Here is a 21,338-nt window from a genome sequence, read left to right as displayed (position 1 = left end):
AAATTTATTTAATTAAAATGACAATCAAACCGGTTGAACCAAGAATCGGTATCGGTATGATTCTAAAAACATTGGTAATCAGAGATGGTTTAGTTCAAATAAATTGAACATGCAATTCTATAGAGATAAATAATATTTATTTTAAAATTGAATACATTTCTTATGACCACATTTATCATCATCAATTTTATTATTTAAGTCTAATCTTAATATTCAAGAAAAAATCCATAATCATTTCTTTTTTACCAGTTGAATACCTTTATTAACACACAAATCATAATTTATACCGTTCCTTGGGTGTGTATTAAGATTTCAAATTGAGCAATATCGTTTCTTGGGATAGCTTTTAAATTAGGTTATAGATATAAAATTATTAATTTAAATACAAATATCATATGAGGAATACACTATACAAATCCGAGCCTAATCGAAACCATCCATCTGGTAGGTTAAGGGCAGTTAATCTTAGATGAAAGTTTATGTATGAATAATAAATATTGCTATTATTCTCTTGTTTTAATTAATCTCAATCAGGCCTTGTTTTCAGCAGAAGCTTTGACTTTTAAACTGAAAATCAGCCATCCAATTCATAAACAATTTCACAGCTCATTTCTGAAAAAACATGCACCCCACGTCTAGTTTCAACCATTAATGGAAAACCCAAAGTCACTAAAATCCCCCTCTCCCCCATAAAAAATTCATGGCTTTGTTTTTTTTATAATAATAATATTATTATTTATTATTTTAACTCTTCCAGTTTGATTGTTCTTCGTTTTTGTTTAACAGAGATTGAACCATGGTTCGAGCTGTTGAACAAGAACAAGAAAGTAAAAAGTTAACGTCAACGATACTCGATTTCAAGGGTTCTAATGATAACAAAGACGAAGGTGACAATGGCTTGAATTCAAATGTGTCCATTGAAGAAATGGTCGCTGCCTTCCAAGCCAGAGAAAAGCAATTATTAAATGGCAAGTTTCATATATTTATATTTAAATGACTAGATAGTACAAAGCTGTCTTCGATTATCAATGATCTTTCGAGTTTCTCAAAATAAATGAAAACCCTGATATGTTATAGCTCCATTGCCTACTGAAACAATTTCCTAATGTTGGAAATTTTAGGTGTTCCTTTACATTATTAAGTTACCTAGATCTTTTATTTCTTTTGGTGGTTAATATTTATGTCTCATACGTATTGAAAGGTATAATTCTAGAAAACTAAATATATTCTGAAACTGTCGTTAATATTCTGGCATGATTTTGATTCAGAGATGGACCAAATGAAGGAAAAGTTTGCTAAATTACTATTGGGTGAGGACATGTCTGGTGGAGGGACTGGAGTTTCATCAGCTTTAGCACTCTCAAATGCCATTACAAACCTAGCTGGTACTTTCTCCCTTCCCTTATTTCTCCACTTGTTTACACTTTACATCTATATCAGACAGATATTTAAATATGGGCATACGATATAATCCTTCCAAAACCTTCCAAGCATATCTTTTAAGAAAAAAACCTAGAAAATAACACAGAATATACCTTTATTAGAGATATATCCGGATAATTGAATTTGTGTTGATAAGTGGTTCCAGCATCTGTTTTTGGTGAACAATCTCGCTTAGAGCCAATGTCAACTGAAAGGAAAGCAAGGTGGAGAAAAGAAATGGCCTGGCTATTGTCTGTAACTGATCACATTGTTGAACTTGTTCCTTCTCACCAAAAAAACAAGGATGGTTCTGACATGGAGGTATCTCTCTCTGCTTCCAGTTATATTCACATGATAATAATGAATATAATAAGTTCAGAATTCAGATAACTAATTTTAAATATCTTGGGAATCTTGATGTTTTTTCAGATAATGGTCACTAAGCAACGAAATGATCTTCTTATGAACATTCCAGCCCTGAGGACACTTGATAGAATGCTTATCGTAAGGACATTGATTTACCATATAAGTTCTTTTCTTTCATTTGAGTTTAGACTTGAAGTTGAACTATAAACAACAACCTAGTACCTGGTTTAATGAGAGCTTAACAATGATGAACAGGATGGTTTGGATACCTTCAAAGACCAAACCGAATTCTACTATTTGTCAAAAGATGCCTCAGACTCAGAAAAGGGAAATAACAAGAGAGAAGATGATAAATGGTGGCTGCCTACTGTTAAAGTTCCCCCGGATGGTCTATCAGAAGCTGCAAGGAAAAACCTTCAGGTTCAAAAGGAATGTGTCACTCAAGTTCTTAAAGCAGCAATGGCAATTAATGCTCAACATCTATCTGAGATGGAGATCCCTGAAAGCTACATTGAATCCCTCCCTAAGGTAAACCAACAAAACCCTTGAACCTTCGCTTTTGTATAAAGAAAAAAAAACGCATGAAATCTACTTCCATAATGCGTTTTTCACATTGGTTTTTTGTTGATTCATTGATAGAACGGGAGAGCTAGTCTTGGAGATTCAATCTATAAGAGTATCACAGACGAATTCTTTGATCCAGATCAATTTCTTTCTAGTATGGACCTATCATCAGAGCACAAGATTTTAGACCTCAAGAATAGAATTGAGGCATCTATAGTGATTTGGAAGAGGAAAATGCACCAAAAGGATTCGAAATCATGGGGCTCTGGTGTTAGTATGGAGAAAAGAGAACTGTTTGAGGAAAGAGTTGAGATCATTTTACACCTTATCAAACATAGGTTCCCAGGACTTCCTCAATCTTCACTAGACATCAGCAAAATTGAGTACAATAAGGTAAGTTGTTGGGGATGATGGACCCATGTTTGGAATAAAACATTGAATTGGTTTGTTTAAATTGTATTGGCATTACAGGATGTAGGGCAGGCTGTCCTAGAGAGCTATTCAAGAATACTGGAGAGTTTGGCACACACGGTTATGTCCAGAATCGAAGATGTCATCCGTGCTGATTTACTTACACAAGATCCACCAGAATCCAACCCCACAAAAGATGATAGCCAGCCTAACTCGGTGCATGCAGGAGATGATTCGGAGAGTACCAATGCGCAGACCCTCTCGGATTTACTTACATGGACTACAGACCAAAATGACAATGAAGACCAAACAGAGCCACAACTAGAGACACCCAAAGAGAATAATGATCAAAAGCACTTGACAAAACTTAATATGTTAATTACCAAGAAGATTTCTTATCTTGAGAGCTTGGGTGGATTAAGAAGTCCAACATCACGCCATTAACGGTGGAGAAGATGAAGAATAAGGAACAAAAGAGAATAGAAAAATGAAAATGAAAACTGGAAGCAGTTAGAGAGATAGTTAGAGGGTGATAGACCATGAAGTTCTAAAGCACTATCTATACACCATGAAAGCCATTTGTAGTTTGTTAGCTACCGAAATATGATTCTTTTTTTTTTATTTTTCCTCAAAATTCATGTTTCTTAACTGTCAAATACTATTTATTATACCTAAATCCCAATCGCTATATACTTATCCAGATTTGATTGCGAATTTATACTTTTTACTGATATACTGTTACAAGTATTCAGCCTACAAAGTGCAAGGTGTTCGCATAATTTACGGTTATTTAACTACTTGTTTAATGTCACCTGGTGATACTATCAAATTATAATATGGTAATATAATTCAGTAATATTTATTAAAAATATTTTTTAATATATAATAATTAATATAATATTTGGGATACTGTACTTGTGTAAAAAAAAAAGTGTTTTTTCAAGATATTGGTCCTTTTGGATGTAGTTGAATGAATTTAAGGTTGAAACAGGTCTGTCTTTTGGCACGTTCTTTGGCAGCTTTCCTTGAGTAGGTAGTGTTTATGGCCGTTTCTAGTCATGTTTATGCAGTTCTGTTGTAGCCTCAGTTGTGTTTGTGTAGTTTCTGCAAGTGCCTTTCCGGTACTTTATGTGCTTCTAGTTTTGATGATGGAGTCTGATATTGTTGGGATTTCAATTCAGGATGAGGAGGATGATGCTTGGTTGTGTGACGTGAATGATGAAGTTCCTGGCTTGGATATGGGGTTATGTCTCGTGGGGTGCTTCCTGATGGCGAGTGTGGTTAATTTTGAAGCGATGCGTAACTCCATGGCTAACTTACGACATTTCCTTAGTGGAGTTGCAATATCTGATTTGGGAGAAAATAAATTTTTGTTTCGGTTCTTCTCTAAAGTTGATATCATGAGAGTGATTGCTGGGAGTTCCTGGACTTTCAATAATCCTTTACTAGTGTGCCAAAGGCTAGTAAATGAGGAGGATCCACTCTAGATTACTTTGGCTTATGTTGACTATTGGGTCCAGAGAGATGGTCTTCCTTCTGATTTGTTTTCGGATCAAATGGCAAAACAATTTGTTACTTTTCTTGGTACTTTTCTTGATTATGATGCCAAATCAATTGCTCTTGGTGTCAAGAATTTTATGTGAATTCGTGTAATGATGGATGTTAGACTATCGCTGAAACGTAGGAAACGTATTGCACTCTCTCCACAAAAGTATGTTTATGCTCGCTTTCAGTATAAAAAATTAACGTTGTTCTGCTTTATTTGTGGCAAACTTGGTCACAGTGAAAGTTTTTACCCAATCCAGATTGATCATGGAGCAAAGGAATTGCCTATGAGGTGGGACATCACGCTTAAGGCTTTGCCTCATCAGGCTTCACCACAGAACAATATTTGGCTGTGGGAGGTTGATAATTTGTCTGGTCAATCTTCTGGCATTATCTCGAATCCTAGTATTTATGCTCTTGGAATTAATTCAACTTCTAACTTTGTGAAGATGATTAGCAAGCGCATGGGGTTAAATTTAGGTGGGGTTGCTGATAGGTTGAAGGAAGATGCTATGGATAATTCGGTACAAGACCATGAGGGTATGGAGGTTATGGGCATTTTTCGTAGGAATCACCGATGGAGGTGGTGGATGGGAATAAAAGGGAAAGGGTTCTATCTTTGGTCTCTATTGTTTCTATGAATGTTGATTCGATAAGGACTTCTTCTTATTCTGAAGTGGCTGGATCTGTTAGGCAGAGCAACCGGTCATTATGAATTTCCTGAGTTGAAACGTCCGTGGACTAGGGAATCCGTGGAACATTCGGCGGGTTCAGCATACGCTGAAGAAATATAACCCAAGCTATTTTTTCTTATTGAAACGAAGGTTAATGTTAGACGAATGGAGAAAATTTGACCTAAATTAGGCTTTCTTTTTGGCATCGATGTTTTTGCTTTAGGTTCTCAAGGTGAATTGTTGATGGGTAAGATGCAATATTGTAATGTTCAGTTATGAAGCTTTTCGAGCTCTCATTTTTCTGTGGTTATTAGGGATGATTCTGGTTGGCAGTTCACAGGATTTTATGGTGCTCTTAATGAACATACTCGGGGAGATTTGTGGGATCTACTTCGGCAATTGGGTTTTGATCAATCTTTACCATGGCTTGTTGTAGTGGATTTCAATGAAATGCCTTCTCTTTTGAGAAAAAAGTGTGAACGAGTGCGGTAAGAGATTGTCAGATAAAGGAGTTTCGCTCTATTTTGTCTTATTGTAATTTGTTTTATTTAGGTTATTCTGGTCAATGGTTCACGTGGGAGAGAGGTCAGCTTCAAGGGAAGAATATTCAGGAACGGTTGGATCAGTATGTTGTTAATCCAAGTTAGAGGGAACATTTCTACAATTACAAGGTTCTTAATGCCCCTCACTCAGTTTCAAATCATTGTCCAGTTGTTCTGACTCTCTATAGTACATTATTTGGTGTTTCTAGAAGTTACACTAATAAATCATACCAGTTTGAGGCACGCTGGATTCATGAGGCTTTTTGTGAAGTCGAAATGGGATAGGGTTGGAGCTCTTGTAAAGGAGATGTCCTACCCGACTAGTAGTTTTGGGGGCTGCTTTATTAAATTAGAGTAAGGTGATGGTTCAGGACAAACAACATCAGATTAAGGTTTCCACTTATTGGTTAGTTGAATTGAATAATGTCACACCCAAAATTCTTTGAGGTCCCAAATTTAAAGAAGTGCTAGGAGTTAATTGAATAAAATAGTAGTTGATGGACTTTACTAGAAATTTTTGAAATTTTGTGACTATTAGGCAATTAGTTGGAGTTTCAATTTTGGTTTGGTTAAGATGGAACCGACTGGTTCCATAGTGGGAGACACAATGATTGTCGATGGATGGCTAATTGAGATTTGGAGACCGTGCAAGAGGAGCTATATATTTAGGTGAGAAGGGATATTCCTACTAAAGGAATTCTTCTCAATTCTGTTGGAAAATTTTCTTCTCAATTGCATCGTCTTCTTCGATTATTCCGAATAAGAGGAAAATTTAGGAGAGCTTTGCATGAGGCAGTAGTTGTGAGATTTGAAGCCTGGAAGTAGAGAATTTGAGAAACTGGTAAGCTTTCTTATCTTTTTGTGCTCATAGATTAGAGGAAGAGTGAGAGTATGGATTCCTAATAAATTTTTGTATAATGGATTTCAGGTTTAAGGGTTGATTCCTTCGATTTAACTAATATATAATTGTCGTGTTTAATTTCCAAAAACGATAGAGGCTCTGGAAATTGGAAAAGCTAAGCTGACAAGGATGAAGGATTTAAGGTGAGTTACTGTACTCTACTCTTGGATGATTAAAGGATGAGTGTTGCTTGAGTGATTTGTGTTTATGTCTGCTCTGAATTTTGTTTGAAACCTATGGTAGTATATGATTTTGGTGGATAAGCACGACATGCGTGTTTAAGGTAATCTGAATTCATGAAAGTCTGCAAGTATGTTTTGTATGATAGAGCTATGTATCGATGTATTATAGTGTGCAGTACACATTAAGGTAATATTATTTGGATTGTTATGCGTGAAATGCATGATTATATCATATGTGAAGTACGGAGGGAATTGTAACAACTCGTTTTTAGTGAAATCAGAATAGTAGTTTCAAGACCACAAATCTGATGAGTAAACTATTTTTTTTGTTATTTTAATGTCTATGGTATGTTAGTAGAGTTGTATAAAAATTTCGTTAAGAAATTTTGACGTTTGCATGCTTAATTTCGTGAAAAGGACTAAATCGTAAAAGGTGCAAAAGTAGAGTTCTAGTAGCTAAAGGTATCAAATAGCTTTGAAACTTTCATATAAGAGGACTTGGATGCTAAACAGATCATCTATATAATTAGTGGATATTCATAGATTGGTTTTGTTGAAATTAAGAATATTTTTAAAGGTTAAAAATGTAATTAAGTAAACAAAGGCTAAAATAATAAAAACAAAAGAAAGAAATAAGATATCATCTTCCTATCTTCATCTTCAACTGATTCTTCAAGGGGAAGAATAGCTAGGGTTCGGCTACTTCATTTTTGCTTGCATGGTATGTGTTTTGATTCCGTTTTAATGATTTTTATGTTTTTGAGATCGTTGTAGCTTAATTTAGCTAGCCCAAGGACTAATTTGCAAAATTTTTAAAGGTTTAGGGTTTTTCCATGAAATTTTTTGTATGATTTTTGAAGTTTAATGAAAGATTATGAGTCCTTGATGTTGAATAAACAAGTTTTGTAAAGGGATTTTTGATGAAATTTTCATTTAGGGACTTATTTGTAAAAGTAATGAAATACCATAGTAAATTTTTGAAATATTGATTTGTATGGATTTCTAGAAGTCCTTAGCTAATTCGGATAGTATGAAATGTAGATGAAATTGCTTAAATCTTATTTTATGAGTTTAAAGACTAAATTGTGAAAAGTTAAAATATTAGGGGTAAAATTGTAATTATGCATAACTATGAATTAAGGATTGAATTGAATGTGTGAGATTTATTGAAACACTTAATTTAATATAATTATTTATTTAGATCAAGATAAATTTCAATCGGATCTAAACCAAAGAAAGGCTAAAATCACAGATTAGGTCGATCGTACTTCTACGCTCTAGTTGTCAATGTAAGTTCATAGTATTTATGTACGCAATTGAATTTCTAATTGTATGTTTACAATATAGTTATGTAATTAATTTCTTATACTTAATTATTCCCTAAATTACACATATGTGCCCCTATTTGTACTTCGATCTCCCTAAATTGCACATATGTGCCCCTGTTTGTACTTCAGTACCCCTGAATTGCACATTTATGCCCCTGTTTGTACTTCAGTACCCCTAAATAGTACTTACGTGCCCCTGTTTACACTCCGATAACCTTTAATCGAGTAAAATATGAGTTGTATTCAATTGTTGTTAAGTTTGATGATAAACTATGCTCTTACTAAGCTCCATAAGCTTATTCTTCTTTTTTTGTGAATTATTTTTTAGATCGTTGTTGCTGACGTTTGGATGGATCGAATCTACAGCTCACACTATTCTTCGATGTTGGTATTTTTTGTGTCCCTTATATATGGCTATATAGGTTGTTTTGGTACAATATGTCAATATACTAACCAAGTTTATATGTATCCTTTTGTATAGTTAGAATGGTATGAAATTGCACACTTGTGAATTGTTTTGGTTTGTAAGTGAATTAAGTGTTATGATAGAAATGGATCAAGGCTTATATGTTTTAGATGTTAATTTTGAATTTAATTTTGGTGTCTATGAAGGCACATTGGTTGGTTGTTTTTAAATCATTAAAATGGTATGCTATGTTAAGTTTATTGTGATCTCAATTTTGGTATGCTTTGAGATGATATTGAATTAGTAGTGTATGTTTCTAGTGTAGTAATGCATAGGTTTAGGTAAGGTTGTTTGTTTGTGATTGAGGTGTCATACATGGCATATTGGTTGAACGGATATTAGTCATTTGAACTAGTCATTTTAAGCATGTTTTGGTATGTTTTTGATGCATTGGTCGTAGGGGTAAATTGCGTGTAGGTATACTTTTGGCTTGGAGATAAAAATGGCTTGATTTTAGCCAATTTCTTGTCCACACGGCCTAAGACACGGGTGTGTGTCTCAGCCGTGTGTGACACACAACCATGTGACACAGCCGTGTGTCCCCTGTAGGTTTTAAAGGTTGTAAGTCAGGCAGTTACATGACCAAGCACACGGCCTGGCACACGGGCATGTGGCTTGGCTGTGTGACCCAACTCAAAGAGTTACACGGACATGAACACGGGTTGAGACACGATCGTGTGTCCCTATTTCGATTGTTACACGGCTTGAGACATAGGTGTGTGTCTCAGCCATGTGAGTCACATGGCCGTGTGACCCCTGCAGTTTAAATTTTTCTAACTTTTCCTTAATGTTTTAAATCTTCCTAATTTAGTCCCGACTCATTTTTATATTGTTTCTAAGGCCTCGAGGGCCCGATTAAGGGAGGATATGCATATATATGAATGGATTATGTTATGTTTTTTTATTAATGTTTGGAAATGTATGGTTTTATGTTTCATTTATATGGTAATGCTCTGTAACACCTATTTCGATGACGGATACAGGTTAGGGATGTTACAGGAATCACCTTCATAGGGTAGATGAAGATAGGAAAAATTGGCGTAATGGGGGAATGGGCGAATTGTTATGGGACTTAGAGGAGTTTGGTGGTATCATGGAAAGGTTATCTACAAGCTCGCTAAGAACTCTTGAAAAGAGTTATAATTCATGCCTTTAGACTAGGTCAATTGTTTGTACTTAAGTAAACTTAGTTTCATTTTAGGATATTATTTTAGCATTTTTAGAAGGTTGCATAAAAAGCTTGGATGGTACTTAAATGTTATTATTTGTTACTTTTAATTGTCTACATGAAAGATTTGTGTGGTAGTAATTGGCAGCTGTAGAATATGGAAAGGGGAGTAGATGATTGAAGGTTTGGCGTGGCACGAGGTTGGACAGTTTGTCTACACGGATGTCGTGGCAATTCTAAGAAGAAGACTGAGCCAACACTCAATGCATACCAGTTTCAGCCCAACTGTACTTGTACGAAAAAAAACTGCCTAAAAAAGAGGGAAGAAGATTATGAGTTGTTGGATTTACCCTAGGGAAAAAGATTATAAAAAGTCAAATGAGGAAACCCTAAAGAGGGAAAACAACAAAAAGGGGAGATCCTTAGGCGAAAAGATAGAGGGTAGCGGCTAAGCAGAGCCAGGAAGAGGAAGATAGGGGCAGTCCCTCTTAGCCACCACAGCACACTGTATCGCTGGACTGTGGGTTGGATAAGCAGAAGCTATCCTCCCGAAGTTCTTCCATTATTTCTTGATTACTCTTCGTAAATTAATTTGATGAAAATGATGTTGAATGATATTTTGGATTTGAATTTTAATTGCTAACCCATGAACATAGGAGCTAAATATCATCGGGTTGGGATTACTTGATGAAACTCTTATTTTCTTTAATGACTGAACTGTAGATCTGCTTTAATATACTGTTTCATTCAATGGTTTTTACAAAATTGCATATTTGCAAACCCTAGACATAGATGGATGTACAGCATGTTCATTAAATTAATCTTATACTGACAAGGTTAGGTTAATGAGATTGAAATTGAATGATACGAGCAAGTGTTTGACCGAATAGTTGTAGTAGCCTCTAGACATAGAGCAGCGTTCATACAGAAAAAAAAAACAAAATAGTGCAGGGTATCGTGCTAAAGGCCTATAGACATATATCACTTAAGGCAAGGTAACTTGAGGTCTTGTTCTCGAAAGAAGTAGACCATTTTAGAGCTCTTTTGAGCAGTAGATTGAGTATGGTTTTACCGAGACATTACTGTTAATAAGAGCAGATTCTAAGTAATCCCGACCTTCCAAATCAACATCGTAGACCCTCTATCCTTTGTCGTAGTATCTTCACCATATCATTTTTAGTTGTTTACTTATTCGTTTGCATATTATTCACGAATTATTCTTGATTTGCCATTAATCATACCTCATTATAATAACTCAATGAAATTATACCATTCTAATCCCTGTGGAGACTATCTCACTTATCACTTTATTACTTGATTCGACGTGTATACTTGCACAATTTGCATATCATTTTACACACGACAAGTTCTTGGCGCCGTTGCTGGGGATTGGCAATCGGTGAAATTTGGTTTTGTTATTTTCTTTTTTTTCTTAGTTTTAGCTAACTTAGTTGTATTTAATTACTACAGGTTTGTCGTCAGTGTATGAAAAGAGGCATTCTTGCTAATGAAGAGTATCCTTTTGACCCAGAGATCGAGAGAACTTTGCGGAGGAGGCGAAAAGGGTTGCAAAATATGGCTAGGGAAGGGGATGATCCTAGTTTGAATGATCATTGTCTCAATGATAATCCAAATGGTCAGAATGTTAATTCTCATATTCCTCATGTGCTAGATGATCGAGATAGACCAATTAGGAACATGTTGTTCCAATTTTGGATGATTAAAATCTGGGAATAATAAGACCACACATACAAGCTCAGCAATTCGAGCAAAAATCGGTAATGTTTCAGATGTTGCAAATAGTATGACAGTTTGGTGGGTTAAGCACTGAAGATCTAAGACTGCATTTAAGACTTTTTCTAGAAGTCTATGACTCTCATTTAGACAACAGGGTGTTCCTAAAGACGCCTTGAAACTTAAATTGTTTCCATATTCCTTGAGAGACCGAACAAGAGCATGGTTGAGTGCTTTGCCATCGGGGAAAGTGGCATCATGGAATGCTCTTTGCCAGAGGTTTTTGCTACAGTATAATTTTCCAAACATAAATGCCAAGCTTATAAATGACATGATGTCTTATCGACAATTAGAGGATGAAACGTTGTATGAAGCTTGCGAATGATTTAAAGAACTAGTTTGGAAATGTCCAATTCATAGGTTTCAGCACTAGACACAGATGGGGATGTTTTATAATGGGTTGAATACACATATGAGAATGGTAGTTCATGCTTCTGCCAATGGTACCTTGTTGGATAAATCTTATAATGAAGCATATGAGAGTTTAGAATGGATTGCCAACAATGATTATCAATATCCTACCACACAAATTGCGATTGGCAGAAGAGCTGGTGGCAACATGGAACTTGATGCAATCACTTTATTGACTGGCCATGTATCATTTTTAACTAATATATTCAAAACAATGAAGAGACCAACTGCAGTTCAGGAGATGAAAGTAGTCGAGTCAGTATTTGTTTATTATGGTGAAGACCATGAGTTTGACTAATGCCCATCAGATCCAGCATCCGTGTGCTACATGTGTAATTTCAACCGAAACAATAACCTCTATTCTAACACGTATAATCTAGGGTGGAAGCAACATCTGAACTTTAGTTTGGATTAATCAAGGTGTGAGGAATTTTAACAATGCGGCAAGACAACAAGCCATCAATGCCTTGCTTGGTTATACCCAAACTATGACGAGGAAAAATGTTTAGCAAGATCAAGCATCGGCTACATCATCATCATCATCTATTGAAGCCTTTTTGAAAGAATATATGACCAAGAATGATATCATAATTCAAAATCAAACTGTATCCTTTCGAACTCTTGAGAATCAAGTGGGGCAGATAGCAAATGCTTTGAGTTTGAGACTACAAGGAGCTCTACCAAGTGATATTGAGAATTCAAGATCACAAAGGAAAGAACATTGTAAGGTAATTACTCTCAGAAGTAGGACTCAGCTGAATGAAATTGTTAAAGATGCCATGGCAAAAGACGGCAAATTAGATTGCAACAATGGAAGATTTAAAAAACATTTGAAAATCACATTGTGTCTAGAAAGGTTAAACAAAAGAATGTTACAGAAGAATCAAATCATTTTGCTGATGGAAATGCTACGGCAAAACAGCGTTAGCAACCTAAAGGATGACCACCTCCACCTTTTCATCAGCTATTTCACAATTGTCAACAAAAGGCCCATTTCAAAAGATTTCTAGATGTTCTTAAGCAACTCCATATCAACATACCGTTAGTAGAAGCATTGGAGTAGATGTCTAATTATGTGAAGTTTATGAAAGACGTACTGTCAAAGAAGAGCAGATTGGGAGAATTTGAGACTGTTGCTCTCACTGAAGGGTGCACAATAATGTTGATGAATAAATTACCTCTATAGTTGAAGGACCCAGGGAGTTTCACTATCTCATGTTCAATTGGAAATTAGTATGTTGGTAAGACATTATGTGACTTAGGAGCAAGTATAAATATAATGCCTATGTCTATTTTAAGAAAGTTTGGAATTAGGAAAGCAAGACCTACTATTTGTTGATTGATCCTACGCACATCCGGAAGGTAAAATTGAGGACATACTGGTAAGAGTAGATAAGGTTATTTTTCTGGTAGATTTCCTTATTTTAGAATGTGAAGCTGACCATGTTGTGCCAATTATTCTTGTAAGACCTTTTCTTGCTACAGGTAGGACTTTAATTGATGTGCAGAAATGTGAGCTGACTATAAGGGTAAATGAACATCAAATTACATTCAATGCATTCGATGCCTTGAAATGTGCTGATGAAAATAAAGAATGTCATGTCATTGACCTAATAGGGGCAGCAGTGGAGGAAGAGTTCAAAAGATTTTTCCGCAACATTTAAATATATGCTTATTTGGGAGAAAACAACACTTTGACAGTAACTAATTTTGTTGAGTTGAAACCCGATCAAGAGGTGAGGTTGTTGGAAGTACTCTAGTGATCTAAGAAGGCATTAGGATGGACAATTATCGACATCAAGGGAATTAGTCCTATTATCTGTATGCATAAAATTTTACTAGAGGATTGTCATAGCAATTCTATTGAACAGCAGAGGAGGTGGAATCCAATCATGAAGGAAGTTGTTAAGAAAGAGATTATCAAGTGGCTCGACGCTGCATTATTTATTCGATCTCTGATAGCTCATAGGTGAGTCATGTACAATGTGTACGTTAGAAAGGAGGTGCCACAGTAGTGAGTAATGATAACATCGAGCTCATTCTGACTTATACTATCATAGGATGGAGAGTATGCATGGACTATAGCAAGCTTAACAAAGCAACTTGGAAAGACCATTTTCCCCTACCAATTATTGATCAGATGTTAGATAAATTAGCTGGAAATCTTTTTACAATTTTTTGGATGGTTATTCAGGGTATAATTAGGTTGTCATAACTTCTAATGACAAAGAGAAAACCACCTTTAAGTGTCCATATAGAACTTTTGTGTTTAGACGAATGCTATTCAGGTTGTGTAATGCCCCAACAACATTTCAGTGTTGCAAGATGGCCATATTCTCGAACATGGTGGAAAACTTCCTTGAAGTATTCGTGGACAATTTCTTTTTGTTTGCAAATGATTTTGAAGATTGCTTAAAAAATCTGGAATTGGTACTGTACCATTGTGAAGAAACAAGTCTTCTTTTGAACTGGGACAAAAGTCACTTCATGGTTCGTGAAGGAATTGTTATAATGCATAGGATATTGCAACGAAAGATTGAAGTGGATAAATAGAAAATTGAATTAAAAGAAAAATTGCCACCTCCCACTAGTGTTAAGGGTATTATAAGACTTTTTAGGTCATGCGGGATTTTATAGAAGATCCATTAAGGATTTCTCAAAGATATCTAAACCTTTATGCACTTTGCTTGAGCAAAATAAACCTTTCAATTTTGATGAACCTTGTTTCATCGCTTTCGAGGAGCTGAAAAGAGGATTGGTAGCGGCACTGATTGTAATAGTGCCGAAATGGACACTACCTTTTGAACTCATGTATGACGCCAGTGATTATGCCATGGGAGCAGTGTTGGGACAAAGGAAAAACAAGATATTTCATGCAATTTATTATGCGAGTAGAACCCTAACAAATGCACATCTTAACTACACCACTACTAAAATAGAGTTATTAGTTGTGGTTTTCGTATTTGATAAATTTTGATATTATTTAGTTGGTACCAAAGTCATGATCTACACAGATCACTCTGTTATTAAATATTTGGTGGCCAAGAAAGATTTCAAGCCAAGATTAATTCGGTGAATACTTCTACTGCAGGAGTTTGATTTAGAAATTTGAGATAGAAAGGGAATTGAAAATCAAGTGGCTGATCACCTGTGAAGGTTAAAAGCTAGAAATGAAGATGGAAAAATTCAACTTATTAAGACTTCCCAAATGAGAAACTGTTGCGACAGCATTACCTTGGTACTCCGATATAGTGAACTTCTTAGTAAGTGGGTTGCTGCCACCTAATCTCAACATCCAAAGAAAACGAAAGTTCCTTCATGATTCCAAGCATTATTATTGGGATGGACCCTTTTTGTTCAAGCAATGTGCTGATTAGATACTTAGGAATTTTGTCCCTGATGATGAAGTACATAGCATCCTGCAACATTGTCAGTCACCACCTTACGGAGAACACTTTAGAGGAATGAGAACTGCTGCCAAGGTACTCCAATCTGTTTTTTATTGGCTGAGTTTGTTCAAGGATGCCCAAGAATTTTATAAGTCATGCGATCGTTTTTAGAGGACATGAAATATATCTAAGAGACATGATATGCCGCTACAAAATATTCTAGAGATTGAGTTATTTAATGTATGCAGAATAGAATTTGTAGGTCTATTTCCACCGTCAGTGGGCAAATTGTACATACTTCTGGAAGTGGATTATGTTTCTAAGTGGGTTAAAGTTGTAGCCTTCACAACTAATAATGCCAAGTCAGTGTTGAAAGTTTTGTACAATAACATTTTTACAATATTTGGTACACCTAGAGCCATTACAATGACGAGGGATCTCATTTTGATTGCAAATTAGTAAGCAATGCCTTACATCGGTATTGGGTGAAACATAAGATTGCCACGGTATATCATCCTCAAAACAAATGGACAAGCTAAGATTTCTAACAGAGAAATTAAAATATTTTAGAAAAAGTGGTGAATCCAACTCGTAAGGATTGGTCCATCAGACTGGATATAGCTTTGTGCGCCTATCGAACTGCATTTAAAACACCATTGGGGATGTCACCTTTTAAGCTTGTTTATGGAAAGCCATGTCACCTACTTGTTGAGCTCGAGCACAAAGCATTTTAGGCTATTAAGAAGTTGAATATGGACTGGGTCACTGTTGGCCATAAAAGGTTGTTAGAACTAAATGAGATGGAAGAATTCTGGGCACAAGCATATAAAAATGCTAGACTGTACAAGGAGAAGACCAAGCGTTGGCATGATAACAGAAATCTGTCAAGGAAATTTGAACTAGGATAATAGCTGTTGTTGTTAAACTCTAGGCTCAATTTGTTCCTTGATAAATTAAAATCTCGCTGATCTGGTCCTTTCAAAGTAGCCCACGTATATCCTCATGGAGCTATTGATGTCAAAGATATAAAGACTAGGATTACATTTAAAGTCAATAGACAATACTTGAAGCATTACTAGGGTGCTCATGTGACTCGAGACAACCAATCCATTGATCTCCAATATGTTTAACTTCAACATCTTAATAATTCTTTTAATTTTTATTTCATTTGTCGGTTTAAATTTCTTTTAGCTATTTCATTTTCTTTGTTTAATAAACTTTATTTCTTTTGTACTGTATGTATTTTTCGTAACGTCTTGATAACGGTAATAAGGTCAGGCCAAACGCTGCCCATTGGCCCACTTGATTTATTTCCCAAATACTTGGGTATTTACTGAAGAGGAGGATGTACCATTCAATTTATTGAAGAGGCTAATGCGCTATAAGCATAGTGCACTGCAGTCCACCTACCGCAATTAAAGTACCAAAATTTTAGCTCCAAGCCCGAGAAGTTTTTCTTTCTTTAATACATCATTTTATATATATACATGTTCTTGCATTCATGATTCATATCTGTACATGCATTGAGGACAATGCATCCCTTAGGTTTGGGGTGTATTGTGCATCTAGACTGCATTAGATATTTAGTTAAGCATGTAGCTTTAGTATTTTTTTTATTCATTTTTCATTCATTTTGCCATGGCACACATGACTGCCAGGAATTATTTAGACTGTGATGAGTGTGTTTTTGTCTGTGATGTTCGATGAGGAACTTAATTCTTTAATAAACTTAGAAAGTTGTGACAGTGAATTAGGTGATTTTAGCTTAGGATAGTTTGCTTGTAAATTGATCCCTAAAATTAGGATGTCCTAATTCCAATTATAATTGATCTATATTAAGTTTCTTTTGATAAACTTAGAGACTCTTGAAGCTAAACTCAGTGCAATGGAATTACTCAATAACGAATAAAGTGGCAATGTTTAAGAAAATTCAAGAAAAAATGCCATCAAATACTCCAATGCTTAGAATTATTGAGTAGGTCAGCAACATTTTGTTTGCTCCGTTGTGTTGTTGATTAGAAAAGTAGGTGTGAGTAAGAGTGTGTTAAAAAAAACAAAAATAGTAGTTTAGGGGCACTCCACTGTAGTAATAGGCTGAGTAGCTAAGGGGGTAGTTGTTCACTCCATCCATCTTTTTAGTCAAAAATCTTAGCTTAATGAGTGAGTATTCAAATCGTGAAATGATTGAGTATTTGACAATTTAGTGTATGTTTCATTGTTATTATCGAGTCAAAGAATCATGTGACGAGTTGAATCCCCTAGTAAAAAAAATAGGCATAATAAATGGATATGTCTGTATTTTAATATGTATAAAGACAGATGAAAAAAAAAGGAAAACTAAGTTAGTTAAAAGATGAACTAAGTAAATTAGGAGATACTTAATATAGTGAAAATTGCATGAATACTTAGGATTTTTCTTTCTTTTAGGGCAATACTTTTTGCACTGTCTTTGCTAAATAAGCTTAAGAAACTTGATCCAATTTTTAGATCTAAAAGATTGTTGAGAACTGAAGTACAAAATGATCTCTTAATGGTCTAACGATACAAAGGTGATTATGTTGCTATGGCAATACGTATGTTCATGCATTCATCCATATCTTGCTTAAGGACAAGTAATAACACAGGTTTGGAGGTGTGATAACTCTTGAAAAAAGTTATAATTCATGCCTTTAGACAGGGTCAATTGTCTGTACTTAAGTGAACTTAGTTGCATTTTAGGATATTATTTTAGCATTTTTAGAATGTTGCATAAGGATTTTGGACCGTGCTTAAATGTTACTATTTGTTACTTTTAATTTTCCATGGGAAGGATTTGTTTGGTAATAATTGGCAAGTGTAGGATATGGAAAAGCGGGTAGAGGATTGAAGACTTTCGTGGCACGAGGTTGGACAGTTTGTTTACACGGATGTCGTTGCAATTTGAGGAAGAAGACCAAGTCCACACTAAACGCATACCAGTTTTAACCCAACTGTACTTGTACCAGAAAAAAAACCTGCCTAAAAAGAGGGAAGAAGATCATGAGTTGTTGGATTTACCCTAGGGAAAAAGATTATAAAAAGCCAAATGAGGAAACCCTAAAAAGATAGAGGGTGCAGCTAAGCAGAGCCAGGAAGAGGAAGACAGGGGCAGTCCCTCTCAGCCACCACAGCACACTGTATCGCTGGACTGTGGGTTGGATAAGCAGAAGCTATCCTCTCGAAGTTCTTCCATTATTTCTTGATTACTCTTCGTAAATTAATTTGATGAAAATGATGTTGAATGATATTTTGGATTTGAATTTTAATTGCTAACCTATGAACGCAGGAGCTAACTCTCATCGAGTTGGGATTACTTGATGAAACTCTTATTTTCTTTAATGATTGAACTATAGATCTATTTTAATATATTGTTTCATTCAATGGTTTTTACAAAATTGCATGTTTGCAAACTCTAGACATAGATGGATGTACAGCATGTTCATTAAATTAATCTAATACTGACGAGGTTAGGTTAATGAGATTAAAAGTGAATGATATGAGCAAGTGTTCGACCGAATACTTGTAGCATCCTTTAGACATAGAGCAACATTCATACGAAAAGGAAAAAAATAGTGCATGGTACCGTGCTAAAGGCCTATAGAATTATATCGCTTAAGGCAAGGTAACTTGAGGTCTTGTTCTCGAAAGAAGTAGACCATTTTAGAGCTCTTCTAAGTAGTAGGTTGAGTATGGTTTTTCCGAGGCATTGCTGTCAGTAAAAGCAGATTCTTAGTAATCCAAACCTTCCAAATCAACATTGTAGACCCTCTATCCTTTGTCATAGTATCTTCACCATAGCATTTTTAGTTATTTACTTGTTTGTTTGCATAATATTCACGTAATTATTTTCAAAATTACTATGGCATTCTTACTCTTATCTTGTCATAGCATTTTCATTATTTATCAATTACACATATTGTACACATCTTTATTCCTTCAAATTACCACTACATTCTTATCATTATTTTTGTCATAACATTAATCATACTTTATTATAATAACTCAACCAAATTATATCGTTCTAATCCCTGTGGAGACGATCTCACTTATCACTTTATTACTTGATTCGATGTGTATACTTGCACAATTCGCATATCACTCGTTAGAGTGACACCATCACGATGGTTTATCGACTCTATGGAACGGTACCTTGACGACAGTTGTCGACTGGCCCTTCGGGGCAACACCGTGTAAATGGCATATAGGTCATTTGAGGTGACACCGTATAAATGGTATATAAGTCCTTCGAGGCAACACCGTGCAAACGGTATACAGGTCTTTCGGGGCAACACCTCAAAAGAGGTTTATCGATTCTTCGAAGTCAAAAGTCCATGGCTAAGCCATGGTGTGATCCACTGGCAGACAAGTATAACTCATGGCAACAATGGAGCCCGTCATGGTGGCGAATAAGAAACCTATCTAGGTGTAAAAATGGGAGATTTTTGTATGACTCACGTGGCGAGTAGGTTGACAACATTATCAGGGTGCATTTGAAAGTGTGGATAAGTGCATTAAATAGAAGAATCTACCGAAAGGAAAAATTAGAGGAATTTATTAAAGCATCTTAAACACGACATGAGTAGAAGGGGTCATTCCTTCAGAGATACTTGTGAACAAGCATCCGCTAAAGTTGATGCACAATCATCATTGGCTAAGAGTACATAATGGTTCGTGAAATTTGAAATTTCTAGTGAAATTGATAAAGAGGTTGCTAGAAAAGTCGGAGTCCACCAAGGATCACTATAAGGGGATGTTCACCCAAATGGCTTGATCGATAAAGTGTACCAAGGGCTATGTAATGCGGGAAAGTCCACAAAGGTTATCAAATCAGGAAGTCAGACAAGGGTTACCTTGGGTGGAAAGTCCAATGAAAAAATAGTGGAAGAAACAGAAGTCCATCAGAGCTATATAGCATGGGGAAGACCACGTGGGACCACAAAATATGGAAACCGCCGAGGGAAACCTGAGTAAGGGATAGTCTGCTAGGAACTATCTATTAATTCGAGTATCTTAGAAGATTGGACTAAGGTGAAAATATATTTTGGGGCTACGTTGCGAGTTCGAGTCCGCCAGGAAAAAGGGGTGTTTATTCAGTCAGTCAAGTATCATATCCAAGTTCGCGAATGAGGATATTAGAAAGAGTCTTTATTTCAGAAAGGGATCAACCATAAGCTAAGTCAAAAAATAGATAATAGTCAAGATAGTACGTTAAATACATATGGAGTTTAGTGTGGATTAAAGGGATCAAGGTAAGGATCCGCAGTTATAGCTAAATCTCGGTTAACCGCCAATAATTGTCGTCAATCCATGTTGTGAATATAAGTATTAGATGAGTCATATCATGAAGGGTATAAGGAAACTCTAGAATGAGGATAAACAGGGTTAAGACCCATAAGAAATTATTGTTTGATATAACATAGTTATGGCCAGACCGATGGTTATGTCTGCCGATAGTTAGCTTAGGGAAAACAAGGCATTGGCTACGCCAATGAAATTACAGATTCTCTTACAAAACACAGGGAATTTAAATTTTGTGCATAAAATCTCATTTTCCCTAATTCAAGCATCTTTTATGAATACCAATGTACAATACCTCACTAAGTTCATCTGAACTTATAAATTTACTGCCTTGTATGTAGGATAAATGCTGACTTAGGGATCAAGTGGAGGGACCCAGCCAGACATTGCTAGAATTAAATTATGGGCATGGGAGTTGTTTCATGTATATAAAGGGACACCCTTAGCGGCCATGCCTCGGGGACTAATATAGTGTAGTTGTAGTAAAGACTTGAGTTGAAATTTCTAAATAATTATCTGTGTTAATAGTGATGACTAGTTGTAAAAGCATCTATTGTAAGGGATGGAATCTAATTAAAAATGAAATTTTTTTTAAAATCAATCATTAACCATGGAACTGATTAAGGTTTGACTGTTAAATGTGATAAATAAAATTAAATCTATAAGTAACAGGTTAGTGATTTGTTAGGTTATCCAAGTTAATTGTGACACATGGTATTCATACCCAGCAACCGAATTGGGTATAGGGTGTTACAAATAATGGTGTCCCTTCCGAAGATGTTCTGGTAGAAATTATGGATGTTAAATTGTCTATGAACTTAGAAGCTAACAAGGAAGAATTTTGTTTTTGGAACAAAGA

General features: G+C 35.5%; 1 protein-coding gene across 2 annotated transcripts; it reads left to right on the top strand.

Annotated features, from left to right (window-relative positions):
• The first annotated feature begins 705 nt into the window (after positions 1-705).
• On the top strand, positions 706-3,463 carry LOC107949595 (rop guanine nucleotide exchange factor 12). 2 transcript variants are annotated; one of them, XM_016884314.2, is made up of 7 exons: positions 706-968; positions 1,269-1,385; positions 1,589-1,743; positions 1,852-1,926; positions 2,044-2,316; positions 2,428-2,745; positions 2,824-3,463. In XM_016884314.2, exons 1-7 carry the CDS (start codon positions 797-799, stop codon positions 3,205-3,207), a joined length of 1,494 nt encoding a protein of 497 aa, XP_016739803.1. In that variant the 5' UTR covers positions 706-796; the 3' UTR covers positions 3,208-3,463. The 2 variants fall into 2 exon arrangements, with proteins under 2 accessions (XP_016739803.1, XP_016739801.1); XM_016884312.2 differs by having other exon boundaries at positions 1,580-1,743.
• The last annotated feature ends 17,875 nt before the right edge of the window (positions 3,464-21,338 follow it).

Source organism: Gossypium hirsutum, chromosome D03, assembly GCF_007990345.1.
Source record: "Gossypium hirsutum isolate 1008001.06 chromosome D03, Gossypium_hirsutum_v2.1, whole genome shotgun sequence".
Classification (NCBI taxonomy): Eukaryota; Viridiplantae; Streptophyta; class Magnoliopsida; order Malvales; family Malvaceae; genus Gossypium; species Gossypium hirsutum.
The sequence above is the reverse complement of the archived record's forward strand: the minus strand, read 5'-3'. Positions and strand labels throughout refer to the sequence as shown.

Coding starts and splice junctions, on each gene's coding strand:
- LOC107949595 (XM_016884312.2), top strand. CDS start 797: ATGGTTCGAGCTGTTGAACAAGAACAAGAAAGTAAAAAGTTAACGTCA. Junction 969..1,268: donor AGAAAAGCAATTATTAAATG/GCAAGTTTCATA, acceptor ATTTTGATTCAG/AGATGGACCAAATGAAGGAA. Junction 1,386..1,579: donor TGCCATTACAAACCTAGCTG/GTACTTTCTCCC, acceptor TGTGTTGATAAG/TGGTTCCAGCATCTGTTTTT.